Here is a 25,001-nt window from a genome sequence, read left to right as displayed (position 1 = left end):
CCTTTATGCTACTAAGTTCTTTTTCAGGGACATGTGACAGCTCTGCATTTAATCAAGCCTTCAGTATGTCCTTTGCTAAAATTTACATTTATCTTCATATAGATCCTGAAGAGTTCTTGTTAAATTTATTCTTAGTTTACATTTTTTGTTATTATTGTAAAGGTATCTTTTTCAAATATATTTTCTAATTTGTTATTTTGGCTGGCTAATAAGAATGTTACTGATTTGGTTATACTTATTTTGTATCCAGCCACATTGCTTAATTATTATCGGTTAGTAATTTTTTTCTGTTGAGTCTTCTAAGTTTTCCAAGTATCATCTGTAAATAATGACAACATTGTCCCTATCATCTAATATTTATAATTCTTGTTTCTTTTATGTCTTGCCTTATTTCAATGAATGGCTAAAATTTCCAGAACATTATGTACTATTATTGATCCTTATCTTAACCCTGACATCCTCGTATGTTCCCTGGTTTTAAAAGGAACATGCAATATATCTCAATTAGGATAGTTGCGACTGCAAATAAAAGAATATACAACTAAATTGGCTTAAACAATGAGGAAATTGTTAGCTAATAAAATATGAAGTCTGGAGTTAGGCCAGTTTGAGGGCTGATTAATTCAGGGCTCCACAATGTAGGGACCTAAGTTGGTTTTTCTGTGGTTCTCCAGGCTTTTCTCTTATAGTTGCCAAATGGCTGCAGCAAATCTAAGCATCTTGTAGACAATATCCCAGTCCAGGATAGGAATGGCCTTCTTCTTTAAAAACCCATTTGTAAAAGCAAGGAAAATCTTTCCAGGAACTCCCAGTAAGACTTCCCCAGCCCCTCATTGGCCAGGGTACGTCACATGACTTTGATAAACTAATCATCAAAAAAAGTAATTGGAATCTAAATGACTGGCATAATCTATTCCACCTCCTCTGTGCTGGTGATGGGGAAGGAGGTCCACTTCCTCTGAGAATGTGGGAAGGTAAACATCAAAACAAATTCAGAGCATTGACAGCAAGAGAGGAGATGGGAATGGCTGACAGGTAGGTAACCTACAGCATCCACCAGAGAGTCTCTGGTGTTTGAAGATTAGAGATGAAGTGGGCTGTTGGTTTTAGACACATTCCCTATCAAGTTAAGAAAGAATCTCCTTATTCCTAATGTAATAAGAATAGTTGATTTGGCGGTAGCGGGGAGAAGGGTTAATCATGAATGACTATAAATTTTACCAATGTCTTTTGACATCTGTTGAAATGTTTCCAGAGTTAATATCCTTTGACCTACTAATGTGTTGTACTGTATTAGTAGATTTCCTAAGACAGAAACAAAGGTGCCTGAAAGGCATTTTCTGTGTTTTCAGCTCAATACTAATTAGTATTATTTAGGCTTTCTCACACAAAGCAGGACACACACATTGATGTTAGTTAATAAACAACATTATATATGCACATATATATGAATATGTGTGTGTATGTATGTGTACATGTGTATACATGTATATGTGTGTGCGTATATGTGTATATGTGTGTATGTACGTGTGTATATATACATACATACATATATACATACACACGTATATGTATGTACACATGCATACATACATAAAAAATTATTTTCCAGATCCTATATCTAAAAGATTGAAGAGGGAAGGACTGGAGTCAGAGGATGGCAGGCAGGAGAGTCAACAATCCAGACAGGAAGTGACATAGCTTGCTCTGGAGTTGGGGAGAGCACAGGAGAGATGAAAAGGCTACTTTTAAGAAACAACACAGACTTCATCCACATCAATATTTCACATCAATGACCTCCCACCTAGAATTGTTGAGAATTGCTTTAAGATATTTCAACCCCCATCTTGGTCCATCTCCCCCACCTCCCTCGCCCCTTTACAACTAACCATTACCCTGGTGCTCCTATATCTATTTTTGGATCTGTTTCCACCACTACACTTTGAGCTTCTTGGAGGCAGAACTTATACTTTGTGAACTTACACATACCCAGTCACTTGCTCCAGATTCATAGTAGGCGCTCCCATTGTTTGAAAAAACAATGCTGGTATTGAATGTGTTGAATATTTTATTATGCATTTGCAATATGGCCAAGCACTGTCCTAAGTAATTTATAAAAAATGTTTGAATTCCTGCAATATCCCTAGGTATACTATTATTATTATGTCCGTGTTACAGGTGCGGGAAAAGCCTAGGGAATTCACATAACTTGCCCCAACGTGCAAAGCTTTTAAGCTGTAGTGCCAGGACTCAAATTCAGAGTCTGACTCCTGATGTAACCTCTAAGCCATTCTGCTTCCTGTGACTCTGAAAACAAATGAGATAAGCCCCAAGCTCACATATAAACCCAAATTGTATCATGGTCACCTCTTACATAGGTTACTCTCTGCAGGATTGCCCAAAGTGTTCTGGCTGAATTTGCTGCCAAGGTGTCATCTGGAGAATCCTAACCAGATGCCAGAGGCAATCATCATTCATTTACACTCGCTGATTTTAGGATGGAGAACAGGTTGAAGATGTGAACATTCCAGCACAAATCTGCATCAGAAGAGGCCAAGTGTCCACCTCAGCATCCTTTCCCATCCTCACACAGAGCTCTCAGCGCCTCTGCCCCCTAGGGATGAATTGACCAAGTTGTCAAATCTCAACTCACCTGAAAAGAACGAAATCAAGTGTGACTGTAGCCACGCCAGTTCCCCTCTCCTTTTATTACTGCCCCAAAGCCTATAAAAGCTTAGAATCTATTAATTCTGTTTATAGCAGAAATTTCGACTCATTATTACCTGAGAAAGGAAAAAATCAATTTAATACACTTGATTTCAAAGATTCTAGCCAATGAAGCCAGAGTCCATTACCATCACATCAGCTAATTACTTAAAGTGCAACCGTCTGCATTTGTAAAAGAAGAAAGTATCCACACTTAGTCGGCGATTCTCAGCAGAGAACATGGAGACATGACGACAGTCTTTGTTGCTGAATTGTATTTTGCAGACCCGATGAAAAAAGCTCCCCCTCCACCTTGCTCGGTGGTTCCCGAAATGCCTTTTACCAGCCATGAGCCTTATTCCCCTACAGCGGCAAGCAAGGGACCACAAGAGCCAGAGAGCACTCGTTACAACTAATCAATATTTAGAAGCTAAAAATAAAACAAAGAAATAGAAAAATGTCCTCACAGGCAGAGGAAAGGGGCTTTTTCCTTATGGCCCCGAGACCTAGTTCTACTACCTGTGACTGTTCCTGAGATGTCCTGGGACTTAGAGCTGCACGAGTTACTCCAGCACCTTCACCTCTGAACGGCCCAGACCTTCCTTCAGTCCCAGACCAGACCAGCCAAGTGCAAAACTCTCCCCGTCAGCAACCAGGGCGGCAAGAGTGAGTCTACTGCCCAGGTTGGTCCCATAATTGCCAACCCACCTTAGGTTAACTGAAATCCAAGCGTCACCAAGGAGATCCTTGAATTTCATCTCATGCTCCTGGGTTGGGGAGAGATTCTGTCTCTTTCACATACTTCTCAAAATTAAACTTAGATGGGTCCAGATGACTTCATTCAACAGATATCTGGGGGCCTACAACGTGTCATGAATGACAGGTGCTGAGGAAATCCAGGGGATGGATAACCAGCTAATTAGCTCGCTAGCTATCCACACCCTGAGGTAACCCCATGTCTTTTATCCTGCCTTCCCACCAGTCACTGGTGAAGCTGCTCCATACATACTGTCTTTTAGAGTCCACAGACCAGAAGTGGGAATATAACTGCTGTATGTTCGTAGTGACTTGTCGCCAATAAAAATTCACCCGTGTCTCATTTTCCGAGCCTGTGCTTATAAAGAGGTTTATGGTCTGTTGTGTTAATGAACCACTTTAAAGTCTGAGGGGAGACAGAAAAGCAATAATTAAAGGCCATTTCACCATCTCAGAGCCCCTTTCTGTCTCTTCCCATTGAATTTCATAGGACCCTAGGAGGTTTCAAATAATGCTGACATTAATTCCCACAGTTGCCTGGGACACGGGTTTTTCGATTTCTCAGGACTCGCTGCACTTTCTTCAGGTTTGATTTCCCGATATAACAATCCCTCCTCTTACAGGCTGAAAACACACTAAACTCATAACCAGTCCCCTATCCAGTCAGTGCACAGTGGGGCTGCAGGATCCAAACAGAGTCACTCTAAGAACATACACCAAATTATGTGTTAGGCATACAGTGGGACACAAAGGGAAATCCAACACTTTTCCTGCCCTTAAGAAGCTTATAATTTACAGACACTGATGGTTATATGGATAAACAATTCTAAAACAAAACAGAGCTGCAGATGATATGAAGGATGAACAAGGCAGAAGAACAGAGATTAACATTAACAGAGGGTGGAGGTGGGGGAATACCAGATTTTGAACTAACTGTAACTGATATCGTGTTCCCCCGAAAATAAGACCGGGTCTTATATAAATTTTTGCTCCAAAAGACACATTACGGGCTTCTGTTCAGGGGATGTCATCCTGAAAAATCATGCTAGAGCTTATTTTCCGGTTCAGTCTTATTTTTGGGGAAACACGGTATGCTATTCATAAGAACATATCTTAGCAACAAGGGGTTTTGTGGATTGGTCAGGGCCACAAAAGGGTGAGTGGGTGGATGTATCCACATCTGTCCAACAACCACTCATGGTGGGATCAGTATACTGACCTGGACGGGATACAGGGCGAAGGCCCCAGGCTCAATCCCAGCCTCATTCCAGCCCCAGAAAGTGAACTGCCAATCAAAGTTTCAGATTCCCAAGTCCCTCCAAAATCAGGAATACACTGCCCTGGAGAATAGGCAGTAATTCCACCACTAGGAAGGTATTTCCACTTTATAATTCGGAAACGGGCAGTAGCAATAGCACAATGCTTACAATTCATGTTTCAAAATCAGACCAACCTGGGTTCAAAACCAGGCTCCATCATTTTTAACAAGTCTCTTAATCTAAACCTCCATTTCCACATCCACAAAGTTAGAAAAATCATTGTACGTATCACAAAATGTGACTGTATTAATAAGACAAGACTTTTAAAATAATTGGCCCAGTTACCTCACCCATGGCAAGGGGTCGCAAAGAATACTAGCTATTAATATTTGTATTACTATTATTATTATTATTATTATTATTATTATATAAATTATGCTCCAGATCAGTGTTGGGTGCATCCAAGTGTTGGTGAGACCTAAGGCTTGGTACCCTGACCATATCAAGTTCTGAGAACTGCAAAGCTGAGGACCAAATGCCTGCCCTAACCAAGGCCAGCCATCAGATTGCCCCACCAGCCTGCCAGCCCCTCACTCAGCACCTGGCACAAGCAGCACCCAAAAGCTAAACGTGCGCTCAGTCCCCACTGGTTTCATGAACATTCTACCCTGTCTCCCAGCTGCTGGGAGAGAAGGGCCGTACTCTCCCCGCCTCCCTGAGGCACATAAGACAGAAGAAGCCTGCACTGCTCCTTCCAGTTTCCTGTCTGTGACAGTGTCTGTGGTTTTTCTGTCTCTGTTTTATGATATCCAAACCATGCAAGCCTGGGAGATAACCACAATTATACTTGACTCTGAGCCCCCACCCGGTTGTGCCACTTCTGGAAAGTTCTCAAGCCTCTTCTCTTCCCACACGTCCCAGAGGGTGCTCTGGTGGTGATGGTGGTTCCTGCAATTCCCAGCAACTCACTCCTCCTGAGGACTGACCCTTTCAAGCCTCCCTGTCACCCCTAGAGCTCAGCTCCTCTGCTCCCACAAAGTTGGAGAATTCCTTTCTCAAATGGTCATAGTTCCTTTTAGTATCTCATCTTCCTCAAATCTCTGCAAATACCAAATGTCATTGAACTTCATAAAAAGCAGCAGAAGACATGTCTCAGTCTTCTAAGGTCAATTTGAACGGTGACAGCTGTTCATCACAGAGTTGGTAGAGCAAAGATGGGAGGCGGGGGGATTCCCAAGCAGAAAGTGTAAATATGAACGAGAGGCCTAAATCAGCTAGGTGGATGTCAGCAACTACAGTTTGCTATAGTTTCTTAAAATGCAGACCACCTACGTGGTATATCCAAATTATGTAAAGGGCACAGAGATGCAGATTTGTGGGCCTCAGGCTTAATTACTGAACTGGAGTTTGCAAATTAAAATCCCTCTAGTTGAGTCTTCTGCAAGCCAATGGACTGAGCTAAAGCAGTAACTTCAAGCTGTTAGTCCCCGGACCCTATACGAAATGCATTCCATCATGTGACACCACACACACACACACACACACACACACACACACACAGAGTACATGCACGGTAACATTTTTCTACTCTATTCTAATCATTTTTTTTCAAAAGCTGATTGCAACTCATTAAACTCACTCTACAATTCATTACAATTTGAAAAACACTGGGTTAGTGTGTATTGAGGGAGTGGAGTGGTGACTGCTGACACTGTAAAGGAGGAGGGAAAGGTTAGCGCATAGAAAGCTTTGTTAAATTAAGGAGGTTCGCCTTATGCTGTAAGTTATGAGAAGTCGTTCATTTCATTAATAACTAGATAGGAGGATAACTAAAACATAGGTTCTGCCTTTGTGGAGACTGCAGTCTCCTCTGAAGGAAAGGGTGGGGAGACAAACAAATAAATCATCTGTTAACACTAGGAACTGGAGAAGGAGGAGGCTTGTAGGCAGAAGGAAGAGCGGGCGTAACAACAAAGGTGAGTAACAGTGCGAGACACCGAGGGCTGAAAGTCATTCCGTAAGAAATGGTATTAGGCAGGTATAGTTATTCTCTCCCGGCTCCAAAGTCGTCCTTTCTCGGGAAGGGGAGATAAGCTATCTGTGCCATTTTATCTTGAAGGAAATTATAAAATACAGGAAGCTCTTTAGACTAAGGAACGACATGAAGTTAAGACGGGATCAGAGTCCCCACCCCTCAAGGTTAGGAAGAGATGCCCTCCCCTGAAATACCAGAGTGACCCACCTGGGGAATTTGCCCTCAAGGCGTATGGAGCTGGTCTAAGTATGAAGCAATGTCTCAGGCATATTACATATTTTAACAGCTTTATTGAGGTATAACTTACATATCATAAAATTCACTCATGTTACCACCTTCCAATTTTATTAACAGAACATATTTATATCACCTCAAAAGATACACGTGCCCATTTGCAATCATTCCATTTTCATCTCCAGCCTTGGCCAGCCACTAATCTACTTTCTATCTATAGAGATTTGCCTTTTCTGGACATTTCTTATAAATGGAATCATACAATATATGATCTTTTGTGTGTGGTTTCTTTCACTTGGTATAGCATCCATATTGCCGAATAATATTCTACTGTATCCCACCGCATTTTGTTTACCTATTTATTAGTTGATAGACATTTGGGTTGTTTCCCCTTTTTGGCTACAGTGAGTAATGCTGCTATGTACAAGTGTTTGCCTGGACCTATGTCTTGGGTAATATTCAGAAGAGGAATTGCTGGGTCATATTGTAAATTTATGTTTAACTTTTTCAGAAATAGCCAAACTGTTTTCCAAAGCGGCTTACCCATTTTACATTCCCACCAGCAATGTATGAGAAATCCAGTTTATCCACATTCTCAGGTATATTTTTAAATCCAGATTTACATTTATGATGGCATGAAGCACAGCCTAAACAAACTTTTAACTATCAGTACTATGAACTATGGAGTTCACATGCCCTCATAATTTATTCACATTCCAAAATTCCCTGAAATTTAGGAAAAAAATTATCAAAGATGTTCACTTGAAACATGCCTGAAATCATTTAGCAGCAAACTGCGACACCAACCAAACATGTAGACTGAATGGTCATAGAAAATTTGACCGAAATATCTGTCAGATGAGAGTGATCAAGGAACCAAGCGTGACAAATGAGAATGTGCCTCGCACAGTAAACAATCTCCATGGGAACAAAATCCTAATTGTGAATCCTACCAACCAGCAGCAACTTACACAAGCAGCAACGGCAGCAAAGAAAGTCAGGGAACTATGTCTTTAAATGTGATGCAATTTGTATTATACCAGGTGACGAGCTTCGAAGTAGAGACCCTGCTTCCAGAAAAGAAAAGAAACAGAACTGGCCTCAAGGAGAGAGAGAACAGTCATGGGAATGTCCTGGCTGCCTTGAAAACCCCAGGTACCTTTAACAAACATAACACACAAAATAAAGGACAGGGTGGGCACCTGGAGAACAGGCAAGAGCTTTGGTTCAGAGGCCACAGAAGGACACTGAGCTTTCACACCCCTTCCACTCACACTCTTCCAATCTGGAAAACAAATCCCCCGTCTGGAGCCTGGATCTCTGTCTGTCACATTTTCCTTGAAGTGTCCTACCTATGTCACTGAAATGTGCACAAGCTCCTCTCTTCACAAAGAGACTTCCTCTTTGGCAGGGACCCTTTTTCTTCCTCGCAAGGAGGACCTGAGAGGACCTATGCTAATTATCCACTAGCACTTTTTCTGGTGCAATCAGTTAAGTGGAGGTTTAGGTACCCAGCTGGGCAGGTTCCAGGAGATTTCCCCTGCTGATTTTCAGTCACTCAAGGAAAACAAAGGAGTAACTACGATTGTGTTACCATGATTTTAAAGAAATAATGTCCCTCCTCCCCTTTCTCACCCCACACCCCCCACCACCACCAAAATGTGTAGACTTCTGTATTCACACTTTTACGTCTGTTCTTCTCCAAAAATAAAAGCTGTTTATATTCAAGAAATGATGACTACAATACCAGCACAAGTTACGAGTTTAATATACACACAGAGGGAACACACATATTGTTCAGACCAAAGACTGTGTGCAGTATTCCTTCACAAAGTAGCATCTGGGTATTAAGCTCCAGGAGAGCACGCTAGTGCTTTTGTTTATTTGTTTGCATGGAAAGAAAAACTGAGTTGTTTCTGACTGTTGCTAGAGCTACCAGTTTAAAGAAAACAGAAGAGGGGGTGGCCTTTTAGAAACAGCAAACATTTGGCTTTGACCTTATCAACCATTCCAGAGTAGGTCCCCAGCACCAGAATCAGCCGGGTGCCATTGCTACCCAGAGTCTCTTGCCTCTAAGACAGCCTTAGGAGTTCACCTGGAAAACCCTAGCACTCCCAAACACAAAGGACCCTTTCAACTATGCCAATGGCTACAGTCAAGCCATTTTGAATTTATAGTTTCCTCAGAGCCTGCTTAGAAACCAAACTGTCCCAAACTCGGTCCCAGATAGAACTTTTTGAATGATGTAATTAATTCACTACCCCATCTAGAGAGTAATTAACACTCTCGATTAAAATGCTTGCACAATTCCCTGATATTTTAATGATATTAAGACCTCTTCTGAGAATGTTGGATCTGTCCCCCACAATTGTCAATACTGCAAAAACTTAATCATCTTTAACCAGGTATTTTTTTCACATATATCCAGTCTAATGATGATGATTGAATCACCTCTTTTCCCTTTAAAATAGGTCTTCCAAGAAGGGTCTTTGAATTCGATTTTTAAAAGCATCTCCCCCAGTGGTGAGTATGAAAAAAATTTTTCATACATCCTCATTATCAAGTTGTGTACAAAGTTGCCTTAACAACCACAATCATCATCAACCTTCCCCCAAATAAAAAGACATGCATAAGCAGTTCATCTAGAACCGCAGATTAAGCAACAACATGGGACATCTTTGCGAGTAGGTAAGAAATGTTTATGTATTGTTGTTACAAGGAGTCGATGGGACTTCTCAGTAAGGAAGTCCTTTAACCTGCTGTCTAGATTCCAAACACCCATTCCATTTTCCAAGTCTCAAAAAATAAACAACCCAAAGATTTCAGACTTCAAACAAAATAGGGCTGAAAGCTTCTAGGCAATATCAACACCTCCCGGGGCTTTAAACGGAATCCCTAGAGGCCCATTGGGAAAAACATGTATTGGGGCTTTTCTGGCCCCTAAATAAACTTGCTAATAAAAACAACTTGGCAATGCAAAGAACAGTGCAGGAGAATCAGTTGAAAGTTGTGGACTTTTCCATTTCAGGTATCCCCCTTTCTTACAAACAATTCCAATACATATAATATTAGCATGAAATTTTAAATGGCATATTCCTAAAAGTATGTGCCTTTCACAATTTGAAGCCACACACCTTATGAAAACGTTGCAGTTTCCTTATATCAATAGAAATCACTATTTCCTACTCTGCAACATTTTCAGGCATACTAAAATTTCTGTGGATATGTTCCAAATATGTTCTGTGGATAGTTTTCCAAAGCAACGTGTATTTAGTAAATCATCTTTATGATTTTTTCTGTAACATGCATCTCTCCCATTCAATGAGGCACTAAGATCCATGAGGACAGCGTCGCATATGTGTCTTCATTACTACATCCTCGGCATCTAACCCCTTTCTAGGCACACAGCAGATGCTCAGTAAATATTGTTGAATGAAAGGATATCGGAAGCATGGAAGAAGCAGAAAGAAAGAAAACTGTTTTTTTAAACATTTATGCCAGTAGTTCTGAAACTCTAAAACGCATCAGAATTATCTGGAGGGCTTCTTAATACATCCCCCGAGTTTCTGACTCAGCAGGTCAAAGACGCAGGACCAAAGGGATGACCACAAAGCTGCCCATCCAAGGATCTCACTCTGAGAACCACTCTTTCGGCAGTTCACCTATCAATCAGCTCTTAGAAAATCCAAATGCACAGGATACACCTACTGAGAATCTACCAGTGGCTGAATCCTCTATTACCTACCGGGTAAGCCACGCAGGTCCTTGCTCTAAACACCATCGAACTGCCAACACGGGACATGTGCAAGGGGTCAATACACAGACACATGTCCAAAACAGCAAGAAGTCATTAGGACAGTCAAACTAAAGACGTTTTATTTCTCCAATGCCTTTCTTTATGATGTATCCTACTGTGCAGTTTAATCTATTTTTCTCAGCTAGAAATTACTAAGCCACAATGCATAGCCATTCTTCTTTGTACTACCCCACTTCATTTCACTTACTAATGGGAGTTTCATCTGAGGCCAGGGCACAAAATGCAGGGAGAGAGCCCATTTTAAAGCTTATTTATGTTTTTTATATTTCACCATCTGTAAAGGCCAGGCCAGTGATCAACCCTCATTCCTTAATGATCAGAAATCAAGCAGAGGCATTGCTACGGTAGATATATATCCATCACCACCAGGCTGAACCGAAGGATGCACAAAAGGAATCCAACAGAATCCCAAACTCTAACTCTCACATCATTACATCGGTTTTTAAAGCAGAGCTGGCATTAACTTTCAAATGCATGCTTTTCTCATGACCCTGTTCTGGATTTAAGTGCATTTATATCCAGATTATAATCACAGAAGATATTTAATTACATAATGTTTGCAAGTACTTTGAAGATATAAAGTGCTCTATAAACGCTAAATATTATTATTATTCAAATACAGTTTCTAATTACTGCTTACAACCTAGTCCACCCACCACACTGCTATATTTCGAAGACAGGCAGCTAAAAAAAAAATACCTAGAGGTAGAAATGATGAAACTATATCGATGTGAAGCTCTGGATTTTTACCCTAGGCATAAATAACACATAGGCATTTTAAATGGAGGGTTAGGTTATAAAATTTAGTAAGTCAAGGCAATTGACCTCCAAAAGACTGACAACCATAAAATTGTGATGTTAATAAATTCTTACTTATAAACCAAGTGGAAAGTGGATGGTGGTCTAAAACACAGGGCTCTTGACTCTTTGACTGCCAGCTCCATCTTCCATTTTCTCCATTGTAATTTTAAAATATCAACATCCATCTTAAAAAAAAAAAAGTGTAACCAAAGATTTTGATTTTAGTAATTATCTGGCAGATAAAAGATTGAGAATGGCTCCTGCTATAACATGTCTTCTGTCTCATCTTGCCATCTTCTGTGATAATCCACAAATTCAGTGGTCTCCAATTCTTAAAACATGGAAACCTTCGAGCCTGACTCCACATGTCTTCCAAACACACTTGTTGGACGATTTTTTCCAAAGAGAATCACAGTTAAAATGTAAACATCCCTTATATACAATGTACAAGGAAATCACTGCCAATCCCCAAATGGCTTGTATTTTAGGTTTTTAGGTAAGAAAAAGAACAACTACATATTTTAAACTGACCTGGGTTATTGAAAAAACAAAATCACAAAGAAACACCCTGGAAATAACTCTTAAAACAACACTATGCTCATCTAAGAGATCTTGTGCCCAAAACACAAGGCTTCTGGGAAATCTGTGAACCCCAGGGAAAAAAATACATCAGACAATTTTAATGTCATGGCAAGGTGTGCAAGGTCTGTAAGTCAAATACTGGCCAAGTGAGTCACTATGGGCAGTGGCTCTGGGGCAGGGCAGTCGTAAGTGTCGTCATTTAGTAGCTCTGTGACCTTTGGTAAATTAATTGATTTTGCTACGCCTCAGGTGTTCATCAGAAAATGATATACACTTATCTCATAGGAAATTGGGAAGTACTTGGACAGTGTCAGGAGCCTTAGGGATCACTCATCTACTTTCATTGTAAATTACACTTCTAAGAAGTAATTCTAAGGAAACAGAGACGTATACAAAGACTTGTGTATAAGGATGTTTACCGAAGTACTGTTTATAGAATTGAAAAGTTGGAAATAACCAAAAGCTTTAATAGGAATTGGCTAAATATATTATGGTACATTCCTTCCTTCACTAAAATGCTAAGAAGTCATCAAAAACACATGATTAGAAATTTGAACACTGATGGAGTATCTAAAGAAATTTTACATTACATACTAATTTTGGGGGCATGATAATAGCACATTGTGGTTGTATATTTTTAAGAGTGTTTATCCTTTAGTGATGCACACTGAAATAATTGGAAATGAAATGATATGAGGCTTCAAAATAATATGGGGGAAGAAGTGCATGGGGGTGTAGATACAACACGCCTGGGCACAAGTGGATAATTGCTAAGTTGGGGCCTCGTTATACTATTCTGTCTACCTTTTTAAACAACAGTTTTAACTAGATTTAACTCACATTCCATAAAATTTACCTTTTTGAAATGCACACGTAGTTTCTAGTACATTCACAGAGTTGAACAGCCGTCACCACTACCTAATTTTAGGATATTAGTGGTCACTTCCCACTCCCCCTCTCCTCCAGCTTCAGCTACTAATCTACTTTCTGCCTCTATGGACATTTCATATAAATGGAATCATACAACATGTGGCCTCTTGTGTCTGGCTTCTTTCACTTAGCATAGGTTCATCCATATTGTAGCACTAACGGCACTTCCTTGTATTGCCAATGATATTCCATTGTACAATATACTCCATTTCATTTATTCATTCATCAATTGATAGATGTTAAGACTGTTACCACTTTTTGTCTATTATGAATAATGTTACCACAAACATTGGTTTACAAGATTTTTGTGTGGATATATGTTTTCAATTCTCGTGGTTATATACCTAGGAGTGGAATTGCTGGGTCACATGGTAACTATATTTAACATTTTAAGGAACTGCCAACTCGTTTTCCTAAGTGTCTGTACCATTTTATATTCCCACCAACAATGTATGAGCATTCTAGTATTATTTCTACTCTTACATAAGTTTAAAATTCCCTGTAATAAAGAGTTTAAAATTTATGCCATACGAAAACATTAATAGCATGCAAAAAGGCTAATTATTAAGTTTAAAAAACAGATTGGAGATAATATATAATGATTTGATCTTAACTTTTAAAAGCTATCTACTTAGCTATGCATAAAAAAAAAATCACTAAGCCATATACCAAAATGTATATGTGGTCAGCACTGGAAATCTTGAATACTTTTTGCATTTTCTCCATTTTCCAAATTTTCTGCAATGACCATGAGTTGCTTTTATAATGAGAACAAGAAAGGCTTTTTTTAAATTAAACAAATGTTTAATTTTCAGCAGTCTTTACTCCCATTCACAATTTACATTTTCTGGGCCCTGAAGCCCCAGAGGTCATCCTGGTGGGGATTCCTAAGAAAGTCAAATAAACGCATTGTTTTCATAAAGCCAACTGTCTAGTCGTGAACATAATACAAGGCAGAAAGTTCTGAGTGCTCTGAAAGACCTGTGAGGTAGTTCTGAGAGGGTTTACAAGTGGAAGGGATAACTTCTACTTGAGAAATCAGGGACAATTTTGTGGGAAAGGTGGCATTTGAATGCTTATTGTTAGGGTAGAAGGAACAGAAAAGAATAAGGTAGGGCACCCCTTAAAGAGAGAAGGAAGTTGTTCTCTATGAGTGAAGGAATGGCCATTAAAACTGCAGCACGTGGCAGGAGGCCCAGCTGACTTTTGGCTGATCTTGACAGAATGCTGAAGAGCGTTTTAGGAAAACTAACATGGCTGCACAAGAGAGACTAGTCAGGAGAAGGCTGGTGGTAGAGACATAGGAACCAAGTCTTGTCATGGGTGCTGCCCAGGGGACAGTAACTGCAGCAGTGGTTGGGAGAAATGGAGAGAAGGGGACCCATGCAATAGATATTAGAGAAAGATTTTTAAGATTGAGGTGAAACAAAATGTGCTTTGAGAATTTCAAAGCACCCCCGTGAGACAACTGGAGACAGCGTGGGCATGGAGAAAGTAGATAGAGAGAAATAAGCTTCCAACCAGAATGGAAGAAATTACAAGCGGAATTCATCCAACGTTTTCTATTTAAGTCCTCCCTCTCGCTCCACTAGGAACCTTATATTTATATGTGCAGAATAACATTTCATTCAAAAAATATCATCCAGATTTTCTTGGAATTCTTAGCATGCTGCTAGCTCAGGTCCTGTTCTCAGACAACTAATTCTCCCACAGAAATGGAAGAGAACGAATTTGACATAAAAGCATCTTTCAGACACAAGTTATCCCAAATTCTATCAGAAACACAGACTCAGCGATGGCTTGTGCTCAGCTGGGCGTGGCGGCCATGATTCAATCACAATCGCTCAAAGCTGGTTGGACTTTAGAACCAGTATCACTGAAAAAAGGAATGGCACAGAACAAGAAGGGCACAGAAGATTAATTCCAGGGCAGAGACACAGAATGAAGAAAGGGCCAACCAGCAAGACTCAAAACTATAAGATTTCAAAGAGCCTTACAGATAAGGGGGGAAATGTGACATTTCCATGAAGGAAACGTGTGTGTATTCTTTCATCAACAAAATATTCCATGACCTCCTAAGTAGATAATTATGCAAACAGCAAACCATGACTTATATTAGCTTTTGTACTAAGATTACTCCAGTTAATAATGAATACCGAAAATGATTATGCATACTTCTCTGATGTTCTGATAACTACCACTACACCCTATTTTATTATGATGCAATGTCATGGCAAAGAAAACACCTGTTTAATATCTCTAAAATACAATAAATGTATCTAATTTAAAAACTGCTATGCTATTTTCATTTTAAGATAACTGTTATCAATTCCTCCAATTTTACTAAACTCTCACTTAACACCAAATTTAAGTGCTTTTGGATAATGAATTAATAATGATTCAAGATTTCTTTAAGCCCCATGAGACCTCTGGCCAGAACGTTTTTAAACTTGTAAACACTGGACTAGAAGTGTATGGTTTCAGACGCCCACTCCTCCTACCCTACCCCTCCCAAACACAAACTTTGAAAAGGCACAAGCATAATAAATTTGTTTTTAATTGAATAATGAGAAAAAGGTTTTTTTTTAAAAAAAAAAAAAGGAAAAGAAAAATTAGAAGGTTTTAATGAATAATGTTGATATTTGATACTGGTTTAGAAATATGCTAATCTCCAAAAAGCTTCTGGGCTGTGCTCACCTTATATGTAATTCATGCTGATAGTGGGACAAAGGTCAACCCAGGCCATCAGAGAAACATACAAGGTCATATTGGTACATTGAAAAAAAAAAAAACTATTAAAAAGATGCAGGACTTTCTGATGTCTTTTTTCTCAGGATCATTGTCAATTAGGTGTAATGATTGGGATCAAATGTTGATGTCACCACGTTTCGCACAAGATTGTATTTAATCATGGAATAGCATATTCATATAATGCTTTATGGCTTTCAAAGCATTGCTGTAAATATAATACTTTGATTTTTGAAACCAGTGTATGAGGAAGGCAAGCAGTTGTGAACCTTCCCATTTTTAAGTTATTTATTGTTAGATGACTTCCCCAAAGTCACAACTCATTATAATAAGACACGGACATAGAACCCAGTGCTCGGTCTCCTTTCACTCACTCATTCATACATTTATGCATTTATTCAACAAACTGGGACTACGGACTCAAAGATGGACAAGACCCAGCCTGGCCTAAAGGAGCCCACCGTTTAGTGAGCTGGCGGAAAGAAAAGCCACGCACCATTGGTAACACAAGCATGAAGCGTGTAGCAGGAAAGATGTGTGCACGCCTTCCAGATGAGGCCAATTCTTACATCTAGGTTTCTATGGAGAAAGAAATAACTGGGCCCGAAGAGACTGAGGGGGAAAGACAAGCAGAGGTCATCTAATTCCATTCAAATAGAAAAGTGAGTGCGAGTCCTGGCAGAAACTTAGAGTATGAATTCAGCAGCAGCCCATCTTGCCCTTGAATGTCCTTGCTCTTTGGGCCAAGCTAAAGACAGCCAAGGTGCTCAGATTCAGAGATATGCTAATCTCCAAAAAGCTTTCTGGGCTGATCTCACCTCATATGTAATAAAGCATTCTAGTGGCAAATTTCATTTCTTTTAATACTGTGATGTCTTGAAGGAAAAGTGACTCAAGCCCTGGGTTTGAATGAGCAGATTGTTTTCTGTAGCCTATATGTAGATACACATTTCATGTATCCACATGGACAATTCAGATCCATAATACTAATATATAAGTATCCACATAGATTATACAAAACCTACATAGAACTCTATAAACCTCACATGCAGAGACAAATGAATAATGTGTATATCTAGATGACCCTGAGACATGTTCAGATGGAGATGGGTTACGGAGAGAGGTTATCACATAGGACAACCATCTGTCCTAGACGATTTAGACAGTCATTTATTGCAGAGGAGGAACTGAAGGGGGGTTGGACAAAATGAATTCCCAAGGCTCCTTAAAGCTCCATGATTTTATGTATTATGAGCTTACCTGCATGAAACAGTTTCTTTATTCTCGAGAAATAAAATTCCATGACCCTGGTGAAATTATTCCTCTCTGTCATTCTTTGTGCTCAGGCAGAAAATGTATTATTGATTTCTGATTCAACCACAGACAATGTGACTTAGAGAAAAGAGCATTGAAGGAGGAGTCAGGAAACCCAGATTCTCTCCCACAAACAACCCAGGAAGGGGGGTTGGGGGGTGGCTGTGTGACCTTGGGCAACAGTCTTCACATCTCTGGGCTTCAGCTTCCCAGGTATTAAATGAAAGGAGTGGCTAAGTGTCCTACAATTCTTTTCCATTTCTAAACCTATGAAATCATCCCCCTCCCCCAAGACTTAGTTTATCTCTGGAGCTCTAAAAATCAGGACTAATAAAGCTGGATTCAGATAATCTCTTTCTAACCAAAGAAGATCCTGTTTTATCTTACTTTTTAAAACCATCCAAATCTTGCATAATTTAAATGATCGGTGCTGTCATTGGTTGCTCTGGTTTAAATTATGCATTGTTGCTATTTGGGGAAAATTTAGACCAGGTCCAGTCTGGGATCACTGGCGGAGAACAATAAGCCCCCAAAGTGAGAAGGATAAAGGCCTCTCCAGACAGGATCGGCTTTTAATGCACTGAGCTCAGGGTTTACAAAAAGAGCATTGATTGTGTACATTAAAGAGCCACTGAAACAGCAAGGGACTGGTAAGGCTGCAGCAAATTCTCCTAGAAGCCACTGACCTTGGCTGCATTTCAGGGGTCAGGCATTCCCAAAAGGTTCTCAGCAGGCAGGCTGAGGGTTTAGGAACACATGAAACCTCTCATCTCAATGAACCCACTTCTAATTGGGGAAGACAGAGACAGATGATCTGTCCTCTGATTTGTGAAAATTACCTATATGGTCTTTGGACCCACTCCTGGCCGACACACCTCACCTACCACAAGACTGGTGGCAGACCCCAGCCCTCCCACTGTCTCCACATCTGCATGTAAGTCCTCTAGGCAGCAGGCAGCCTGTTCTCCAGTCTCCTGGGCTAGCCTTAGCCCTCCCTCCCTCTTTCCATACCTCCTGCAGGCACAAATACAGAGGCAGAGCACTCAGCCCAATTCACAAATTTCAGTGAATCTTGCAAAGATATTTTTTCAAAATATAGATCTCAGGAGTGCAGGTCTCCCATGTGTGAACTGCCTCCAGAGCTGCTGGCGAGCGCTCAGGGTTGCCCACAAGCCCTGCAGGCTCTGTGCTCAGTATCTCAAAAACCCTTCCCCAAGAAAAACCACGAGAGACACCTCTGACCAAGCCCAACTTAAATTCAGAGTGCTTTCCATTACAGGAGCGATGTCAAGATTCTGACTCAGGAAATTCACACGTTTCGCCCATTGTTCAGATGCCTTCCCCAGCCTTTGCCACTTTCCCCCACTCTGAAGTCTGGACCATCCATCCACCTGATTAACTGGCTGGCACCAACTCCCAGTGCAGAAAGTAGGGCAAATGAATACACACACAGTCTGTAAAGGAAGCGACAGACTCAGCCAGAGCATCCACCCTGTTACCAACCCCCACCCCCAGCTGCCCAGGGGGCATGGGATTCTGCATGTGGCATTTCAAAGGCAGTAAAATAGGCAGCTTACTGTAATGATGCATGAATGAGCTTTTGCTGCCCAGCTATCAAAAACGCCAGTTACAAATGGCATCTCTGTTCCTTCTCAACCCCTTGACTGCCTTGCAGAAACCTCACCTTTTGGATGCAACGATTCAAGAGAAGGCGAGGAGGAGTTAAAAAAGAGAGAGCTAGGTAGGGAAAGAGGATTAATGACACTAAAGAAAAAGTGACACTTTGACCATAAAGATAGCTCTTGAAAATAACAGTGGAGAAGGAGGCAGTATCCAGAGAAGTAGTGGAGATTCAGGGATATAACCCCAAGATGCAGTACAGTCTAACAATGTACTCCTCAGGATAGAACGTGAACTTCCAAGCTTCAGCCGTCCTGCACGTCCCTGCCTTGAGAGCCACCATCAATTCGGTCTCATCCACCCTCCATGTCTCCTGTATATACAGTTGCTTTTTTAAAATTTTATTTTTGGTTCAGGAGTGGAAGAAGCCGGCTGTAAATTGGAATCTACTCCTTCTAAGACCCCTGCTGCTGTGGCCACCCCCACCCCTCATCCCCTTCCCGGCAGGCAGCATCCAATTAAAATGGCAAGAAAGCTCTGCCCCCTTCCCCGAAGGAGAGTGTTGAGATTGGGGGGTGGGGGTGGGGAGGCGTCGAGGCTGCACTGGGATTCCTGGGATTCTGGTCTCAAAACAACAGCAAAATGGATTCTATACCAGTGATGTCTTAGTCAATACAATGAAACGGTGTCTGAGGCAATTCACGTGAAGGTAAACGCAAGCCGGTGGGGCTGAGGGTTGGGAGGTGCTCTACAAAGGACTGGCCACAGACAGGGAAAACACACACACACACGCACACACACACACACACACTCGGGAGTTCCGGTCTGATTGGGGAACAGCAGAGAACACATCCCTTTCACCTGCTTAAGTTCGCCATAAAACTGAAATGTCACAGCCACAAAATCAGAAAGCACAGGCTGGGCTCAGTTTAAACCATAAATAAAGGTGAGTGGCAGACTGGCCATTAAGAGAGCGCTGAGAGGGAGTCGGGGCGCGGAAGGCAGAAAAGGGGGGAAGAGGGGCCGTTGCCATCTACAAGACCAGCATAGAAACAGCTGCCCCTTCGGAGAAGCAGGGACCACTCCGTGGGAACCACCAGGCTCATAATGTCATCTTACAGGTAACTGTAAAACGTGAGGGGCCAGTACCTTTATTCACGCTGTTATTCTTTTTGCAGAAAGAATCAGGTCTCGCGCCTTGGCACGAGACGACTGCCCCGGGCTTGTGCGCGCACACACATACTCACACACACACACACACACACACACACACACACACACACGAGCCTTTCATTTTAATGCGCTTACAAGGGTCTAAGATGAAACTGGCATAAGCTCCACACGCTCCTGGGGGTTTTTCGGCCACAACCAGTGGACACGTACCGTACAGCCCCTGCTCTAGGGGCTTCGGAGAAAGCACCTCAGCAGCCCCCAAATCCAAACGAGAACCCAGGTTCCCTCCGCGTCGCATTCGCCCGCCTCTGCCTACCAGCCCCAGTCGACGCTCCGATCCCATTCACCCTGACCCAAACCACGAGAAAGAAATCAGAAAACGTTCTACACTCACCCTCAGAGCCGAGAGATCGATTTCATCCAGGCTGCGAGCCGGAGAGTCGCTCGCCATGTCTACTTCTTCGCCAGAGAAATGGACCAAAACCACCCCGAAGCTTTTCCCTTGGAAATTCCACCTTGGTCTATTTCACTCGCGTCCTCATGCGGGTGTCGCGCCAGAGGCCCCTGGGCCCAGCCTCCCCCGCCCGCCCGGGCTCCACTGCGCCGGATCCTGATCCTCGGCGCCTGGGTCCGCCCGGTCCAGGAGCCCAACCTGCGCTGATCTCCAACCCCGGAGCAGCGGTGCGTGTGGGCTGCGCGCCCTGATCGGCTAAAGGCGCTGGGGCTGCGTGGGTGTATTTAAATGGGACATGCTTCTTTGCTTGTGCGTGGATGGCGGCTGCATTGGCTGTTATAATGAGACACATCAACTCCTCCACTCAGCTGGGGGGTGGGGGTGGAGAACCACACAGAACTGTCTATCATCGCTTCCTGGGAGGAGTAAAGGGGAGAAAGAGGCGGAGGAGGCGTGGCCTCCGACTGGGGAGAGGCCGCGCTTCCTGACCCGTTCCCTCTGCACCAGAGTGGACGGGGGAGGGGCGGGCACCCTTTCCTCCCAGGCTTTTGTGGACTAATAGGGCTGGCTTTGAAGAGTTGTTTCTTAACCCTGCGGTCCTTATCGTAGAGGCAAAGGGGCTATTTGAACACACACATTATTGTATGTCCAATTCGTGCGCTGCAGCAATATGGCCATTTAATCGCATCTGGCGGTTTCTCGGCAGGGTTCAAATGCTGTAGCGCTGAAAAAATCCAGGGAAAAAAAAGAGCGACGCCCTCCCTCCCCCATTAATTATTTGTGGGGCTGGAGTAACGCAGGCTGGTGCAACCGGTGCATATAAGGACTTGTGTGCAAGGAAAGGGATCCGCCTCCAGCCGCGGAACGAATGGGGGAGAACGCGCGCTCGCACGGTGCGCCCTGCCCCGCGCCTCGGCAATTTGCCCCCGCGGCTAGGTGGGGTCCGCCAGCGGCCCGCGGGCTCCCGGATGGCGGGTCACTCGGGTAGGAAGGTTTCCCAGAAGCGGGAAAGCTGGGAGTCCGAGTTCCCTCTTCGCACCGCCACACCCAGGACCTGCCCGTGCCGCAATTCCCCCACGGAAACAACCGAATTGAAACGAGAAGCTTGCTCTCTGGGTGCACTAGCTCTAATTCTTCAGGTAACTCCAAAGGCAACACTGGGTAAGGCAGCGCACGCCGACTCAGGACTCTACATTTGTCTTTCAGGGAACGTTACCGCGGCTGATCTACCCAGATTGATGGAGAAAGTTTGGCTGGCGTATGAGATGTAACAGACGAGATGTGCGACCAGAGAGCAATCCCACTCCACCCGCTTTCTCATTTAAAGGCTGAACATTTACAGTGGTAAACATGACATTCAAGAGTAATCAAGAGTGTGAAGTCGCTTCCTCAGCCCTGCCACTGCCCTCCCTAGCCTTGCCCATCCTGAATACATACGTAGAAAGAAACGCTAAAATTGAACTTTTGCTCAAATACAGCAGTAGCTTTGAAAGCATCACCGTTGCACCTCTGTTAAGATAAGATTTACTTCTGGCCAAATGCATTGAGGATTTTTTTTATCGTGTAGATACCAGCTTAAGAATAAGGCTTTTGAATGAATGGATGGATGGATGGATGGATGGATGGATGGATGGAAGCCCAAGCAGTTAGTTCGTCAGGACTGCAGACATTAGAAGGCTTTTAAACAGCATTCGATAGGCGCTGTGCTGTTTTTGTTATTATTGTGTTTATATGCACTGTGCATCATGAAACTTGAATAAGATTACAGCTCAATGGCCACAGAGTTGTTTAGGAGCTTTTGCCATTAAAACGACAAACGTTTAAACGTGTTATATTCAAAACGCTCTATGTGATCTCTTATTTTTTAATAAAATCATCCAGCTCAGGGTGGTAAATAACGGTTTAGTAAGCCACCGAGTAATGTCGAAATGACGTAGAAAACTATCATTTCCTATTATTATCCTTATTTTTCCCATCTAAGTGCCTTTTTTACCCTTAATCTAGATGACAAGTGTTGAATAAAATTAAGTAAAATCAGGTATTGAGATCTATGAACAGCACTATTGCTAAAACTCCGAACATATTTAAAATGAGATAAACTTTGTTTTTTTCATGGAGAACCTTCATTTTATACTCCAGATTTTATTTGAAACATCAGAAATGGATCATTTCTTTCGGCATTAGTATGCTGTTTCAGACCATGAGAATGCCGTAATACCGGCACTACATTCTACCCTTGGATTTAGAGTTAGATCACAAAACTATATATTCTGTCATTTGGTACTACATGGGAGAGGGCTTCCTAGGAGCCCGGAGGATGACAAGAGTCAGGTAGAGGCAGGGGTGCTGGCTGCAGGAAATACCATAAGAGGAGAGGTACAATAGCCAAGGCACCTCCAGCTGCTAAGGGAAGAAAAGGAGGAAACTTGAAGCAGCTGGTGCTAGAGGTGGAGTAATAGTGGTTACTGGCCTGAGGAAGACAGATCAGATCAGGTAGAGCTTGGTAAACCTCCTGCCCTGTTGTTATTTGCTTAATATTTTCTTTGAATCAACATTTTTTTTTACATTTAAAAGGAAACATAAGTTACTACTATAAATGGAAAGCTAGCAACACTTGCTAAAAAGAAAAAAAGAAGAAGGGAACCATTAAAATAAATATAATGGAAAATAAAGCAATATCATTAAATTCTACTTAGCGATCATGGCCTGCTTCAGGCTTCTATTCTGAGGCCTGCTGTTAGGTAGTTGTTAAAAGAGAGGTTAACAAAAGCCAGAAAAGTCATTCAAAATTTTACCAAAGTGAGATTTTCTTCTGGGTGTAATCCGAGAGATTGAAAGAACTGCTATCATATATATGCAGTTTGAAAGCCTGCAGAACAATACGATATTCTGTTTATATCTATCTAAATATAAAAAGCATGGACATAGGCTTGTATTCTGTTTATATCTGTCTTAACTATAAAAACCATGGACACAGGCAGGAAGGATATAGATTAACTTCAGGATAGTAAGAACGGAAGAAGAAAACTAAAATGGGAAGGCACAAAGGAGCTCCAACAATGATGTCTAATTTATTTTTTTAAATATCTCAAGCAAATATTGCTAAATGCTTGGAATTGCTAAATCTGGATCATTACACTAATGGCTATTCATTATATTGTTCTCTGTATCTTTTTGTATATTTGAAATATTTTTGTTTTAAAAATATTTATAAAAAAGAGAATTCCAAAGGGGGTTATGTTCTCTGTATTAGGTTCAATGTTGTTTATTGTCAAATCCAACTAAAATAAACATTGTGGAAATCAGTAACACTGCTGGTGGAGCTTCTAAAAGCACACTGTACATCTTATGTCACCACAAATTCCTAAATATAACAGAAAATATATTTTAAAAAATTCATTAGAGTTCTAGAAGACAAAAAAGGCAGCATCCATGGTCTAGCAATTCAGAGGACTTCCTAGCGTATAAGACACAGGCAGGATTGGACTGCCAGTTGAGATACAAACCAAAACTGTATGGGGTGGGACCAGAGTGAGAGCTGGGGCAGCTTCAAACTCAGAGGCAAAGGCTAAAAAGAGCAGGTACTTTCATCATGAAGAACGATTAAAGAATGGCATCCATTCATTCTTTCATTCATTCAACAACTGTATGGATCATTTACTCTGTGCAAGACACAATACGAGGCCCTGGAGATTTTCCTTCATAGAGTCAGATAATACACTTATAACTAATTGATAACTAAGATTATTTTAGATGGTGGTAAGTGAAATGAAGAAAATTAAGCAAGGTAATGAGAATTAGCAGGTGGATGTGTCCACCCCCAGCCCTGACACCCACTATGAGTATGGGCGTTCGGGCCAAGGAGACAGGGTATCACCCCAAGGAACTGATCACCAAGTGCTAAGAGAAATGGGACCACATACACCCACAAGCAGAAGGTAAACTATCTGCATGCCCTGCCTTGCACCATGTCCTCTCCGGCCCCGCTTCCCAACAACCACATTCAGCAAAGCAAACACTCAGAATTAGAATCCACATCACAAATAGGCAAATGAGATTTCCAAACAGTAAGATGAGTAGATAACCCAGAACACTAATCATTTGTGGAAACCTATTACTATGAAAGAGAGGCACTAACTACAGTCAACAAATGAATTAAAACACCCAAAGTTATTTTTAATAGCGCAAAAAGAAGTTTTAATATATATATAATATATATATATTATATAAATATATTATCCTCAGAGGGATAATAGAGGACTTTACATTCATGAAATAACCACATTATTATGAAAGCAAACCAATTAGAGGACTAATTAAGAATATATTTATTGAATTTTTTATATGAATAGAAAGATTAAACAATAATAGCTAATACTGCAGACTCTCCCAAGTATTCACGTATTAGCGTATTTAATCTTTATACTTACAAAATAGACAATATTATTAGTATATTTATTTTACAGATGAGTAAACTGAAGAATAGAAAGGTTAATTAACCTACTCAAGGCAACACAGGAATAAATGGCTGAACCAGAATTTGAACTCAGGCTCTTAATCACCATGCAATAT

The 25,001-nt window shown here is 41.5% G+C and overlaps 1 protein-coding gene across 7 annotated transcripts in view; it reads right to left on the bottom strand.

The window, feature by feature from the left end:
- TNIK (TRAF2 and NCK interacting kinase) overlaps positions 1 to 20,797 on the bottom strand; it is a 364,653-nt gene extending 343,856 nt beyond the window's left edge. For 6 of the 7 annotated variants that reach the window (XM_033125416.1, XM_033125423.1, XM_033125434.1 and 3 more), the window contains exon 1: positions 20,370 to 20,796. In XM_033125416.1, coding sequence (XP_032981307.1) covers positions 20,370 to 20,426 — 57 coding nt within the window. In that variant the 5' untranslated portion in view covers positions 20,427 to 20,796. Of the gene's footprint in view, positions 1 to 20,369 lie in introns of all 7 variants that reach the window. The other variant, XM_033125457.1, reaches the window with a different exon arrangement.
- Positions 20,798 to 25,001: the final 4,204 nt, after the last annotated feature.

The sequence above is a fragment of the Rhinolophus ferrumequinum genome, chromosome 2 (genome assembly GCF_004115265.2).
Source record: "Rhinolophus ferrumequinum isolate MPI-CBG mRhiFer1 chromosome 2, mRhiFer1_v1.p, whole genome shotgun sequence".
In the NCBI taxonomy this organism is placed as follows: Eukaryota; Metazoa; Chordata; class Mammalia; order Chiroptera; family Rhinolophidae; genus Rhinolophus; species Rhinolophus ferrumequinum.
Note: the sequence above shows the minus strand (reverse complement) of the source record. Positions and strands in the feature narration are given on the sequence as shown.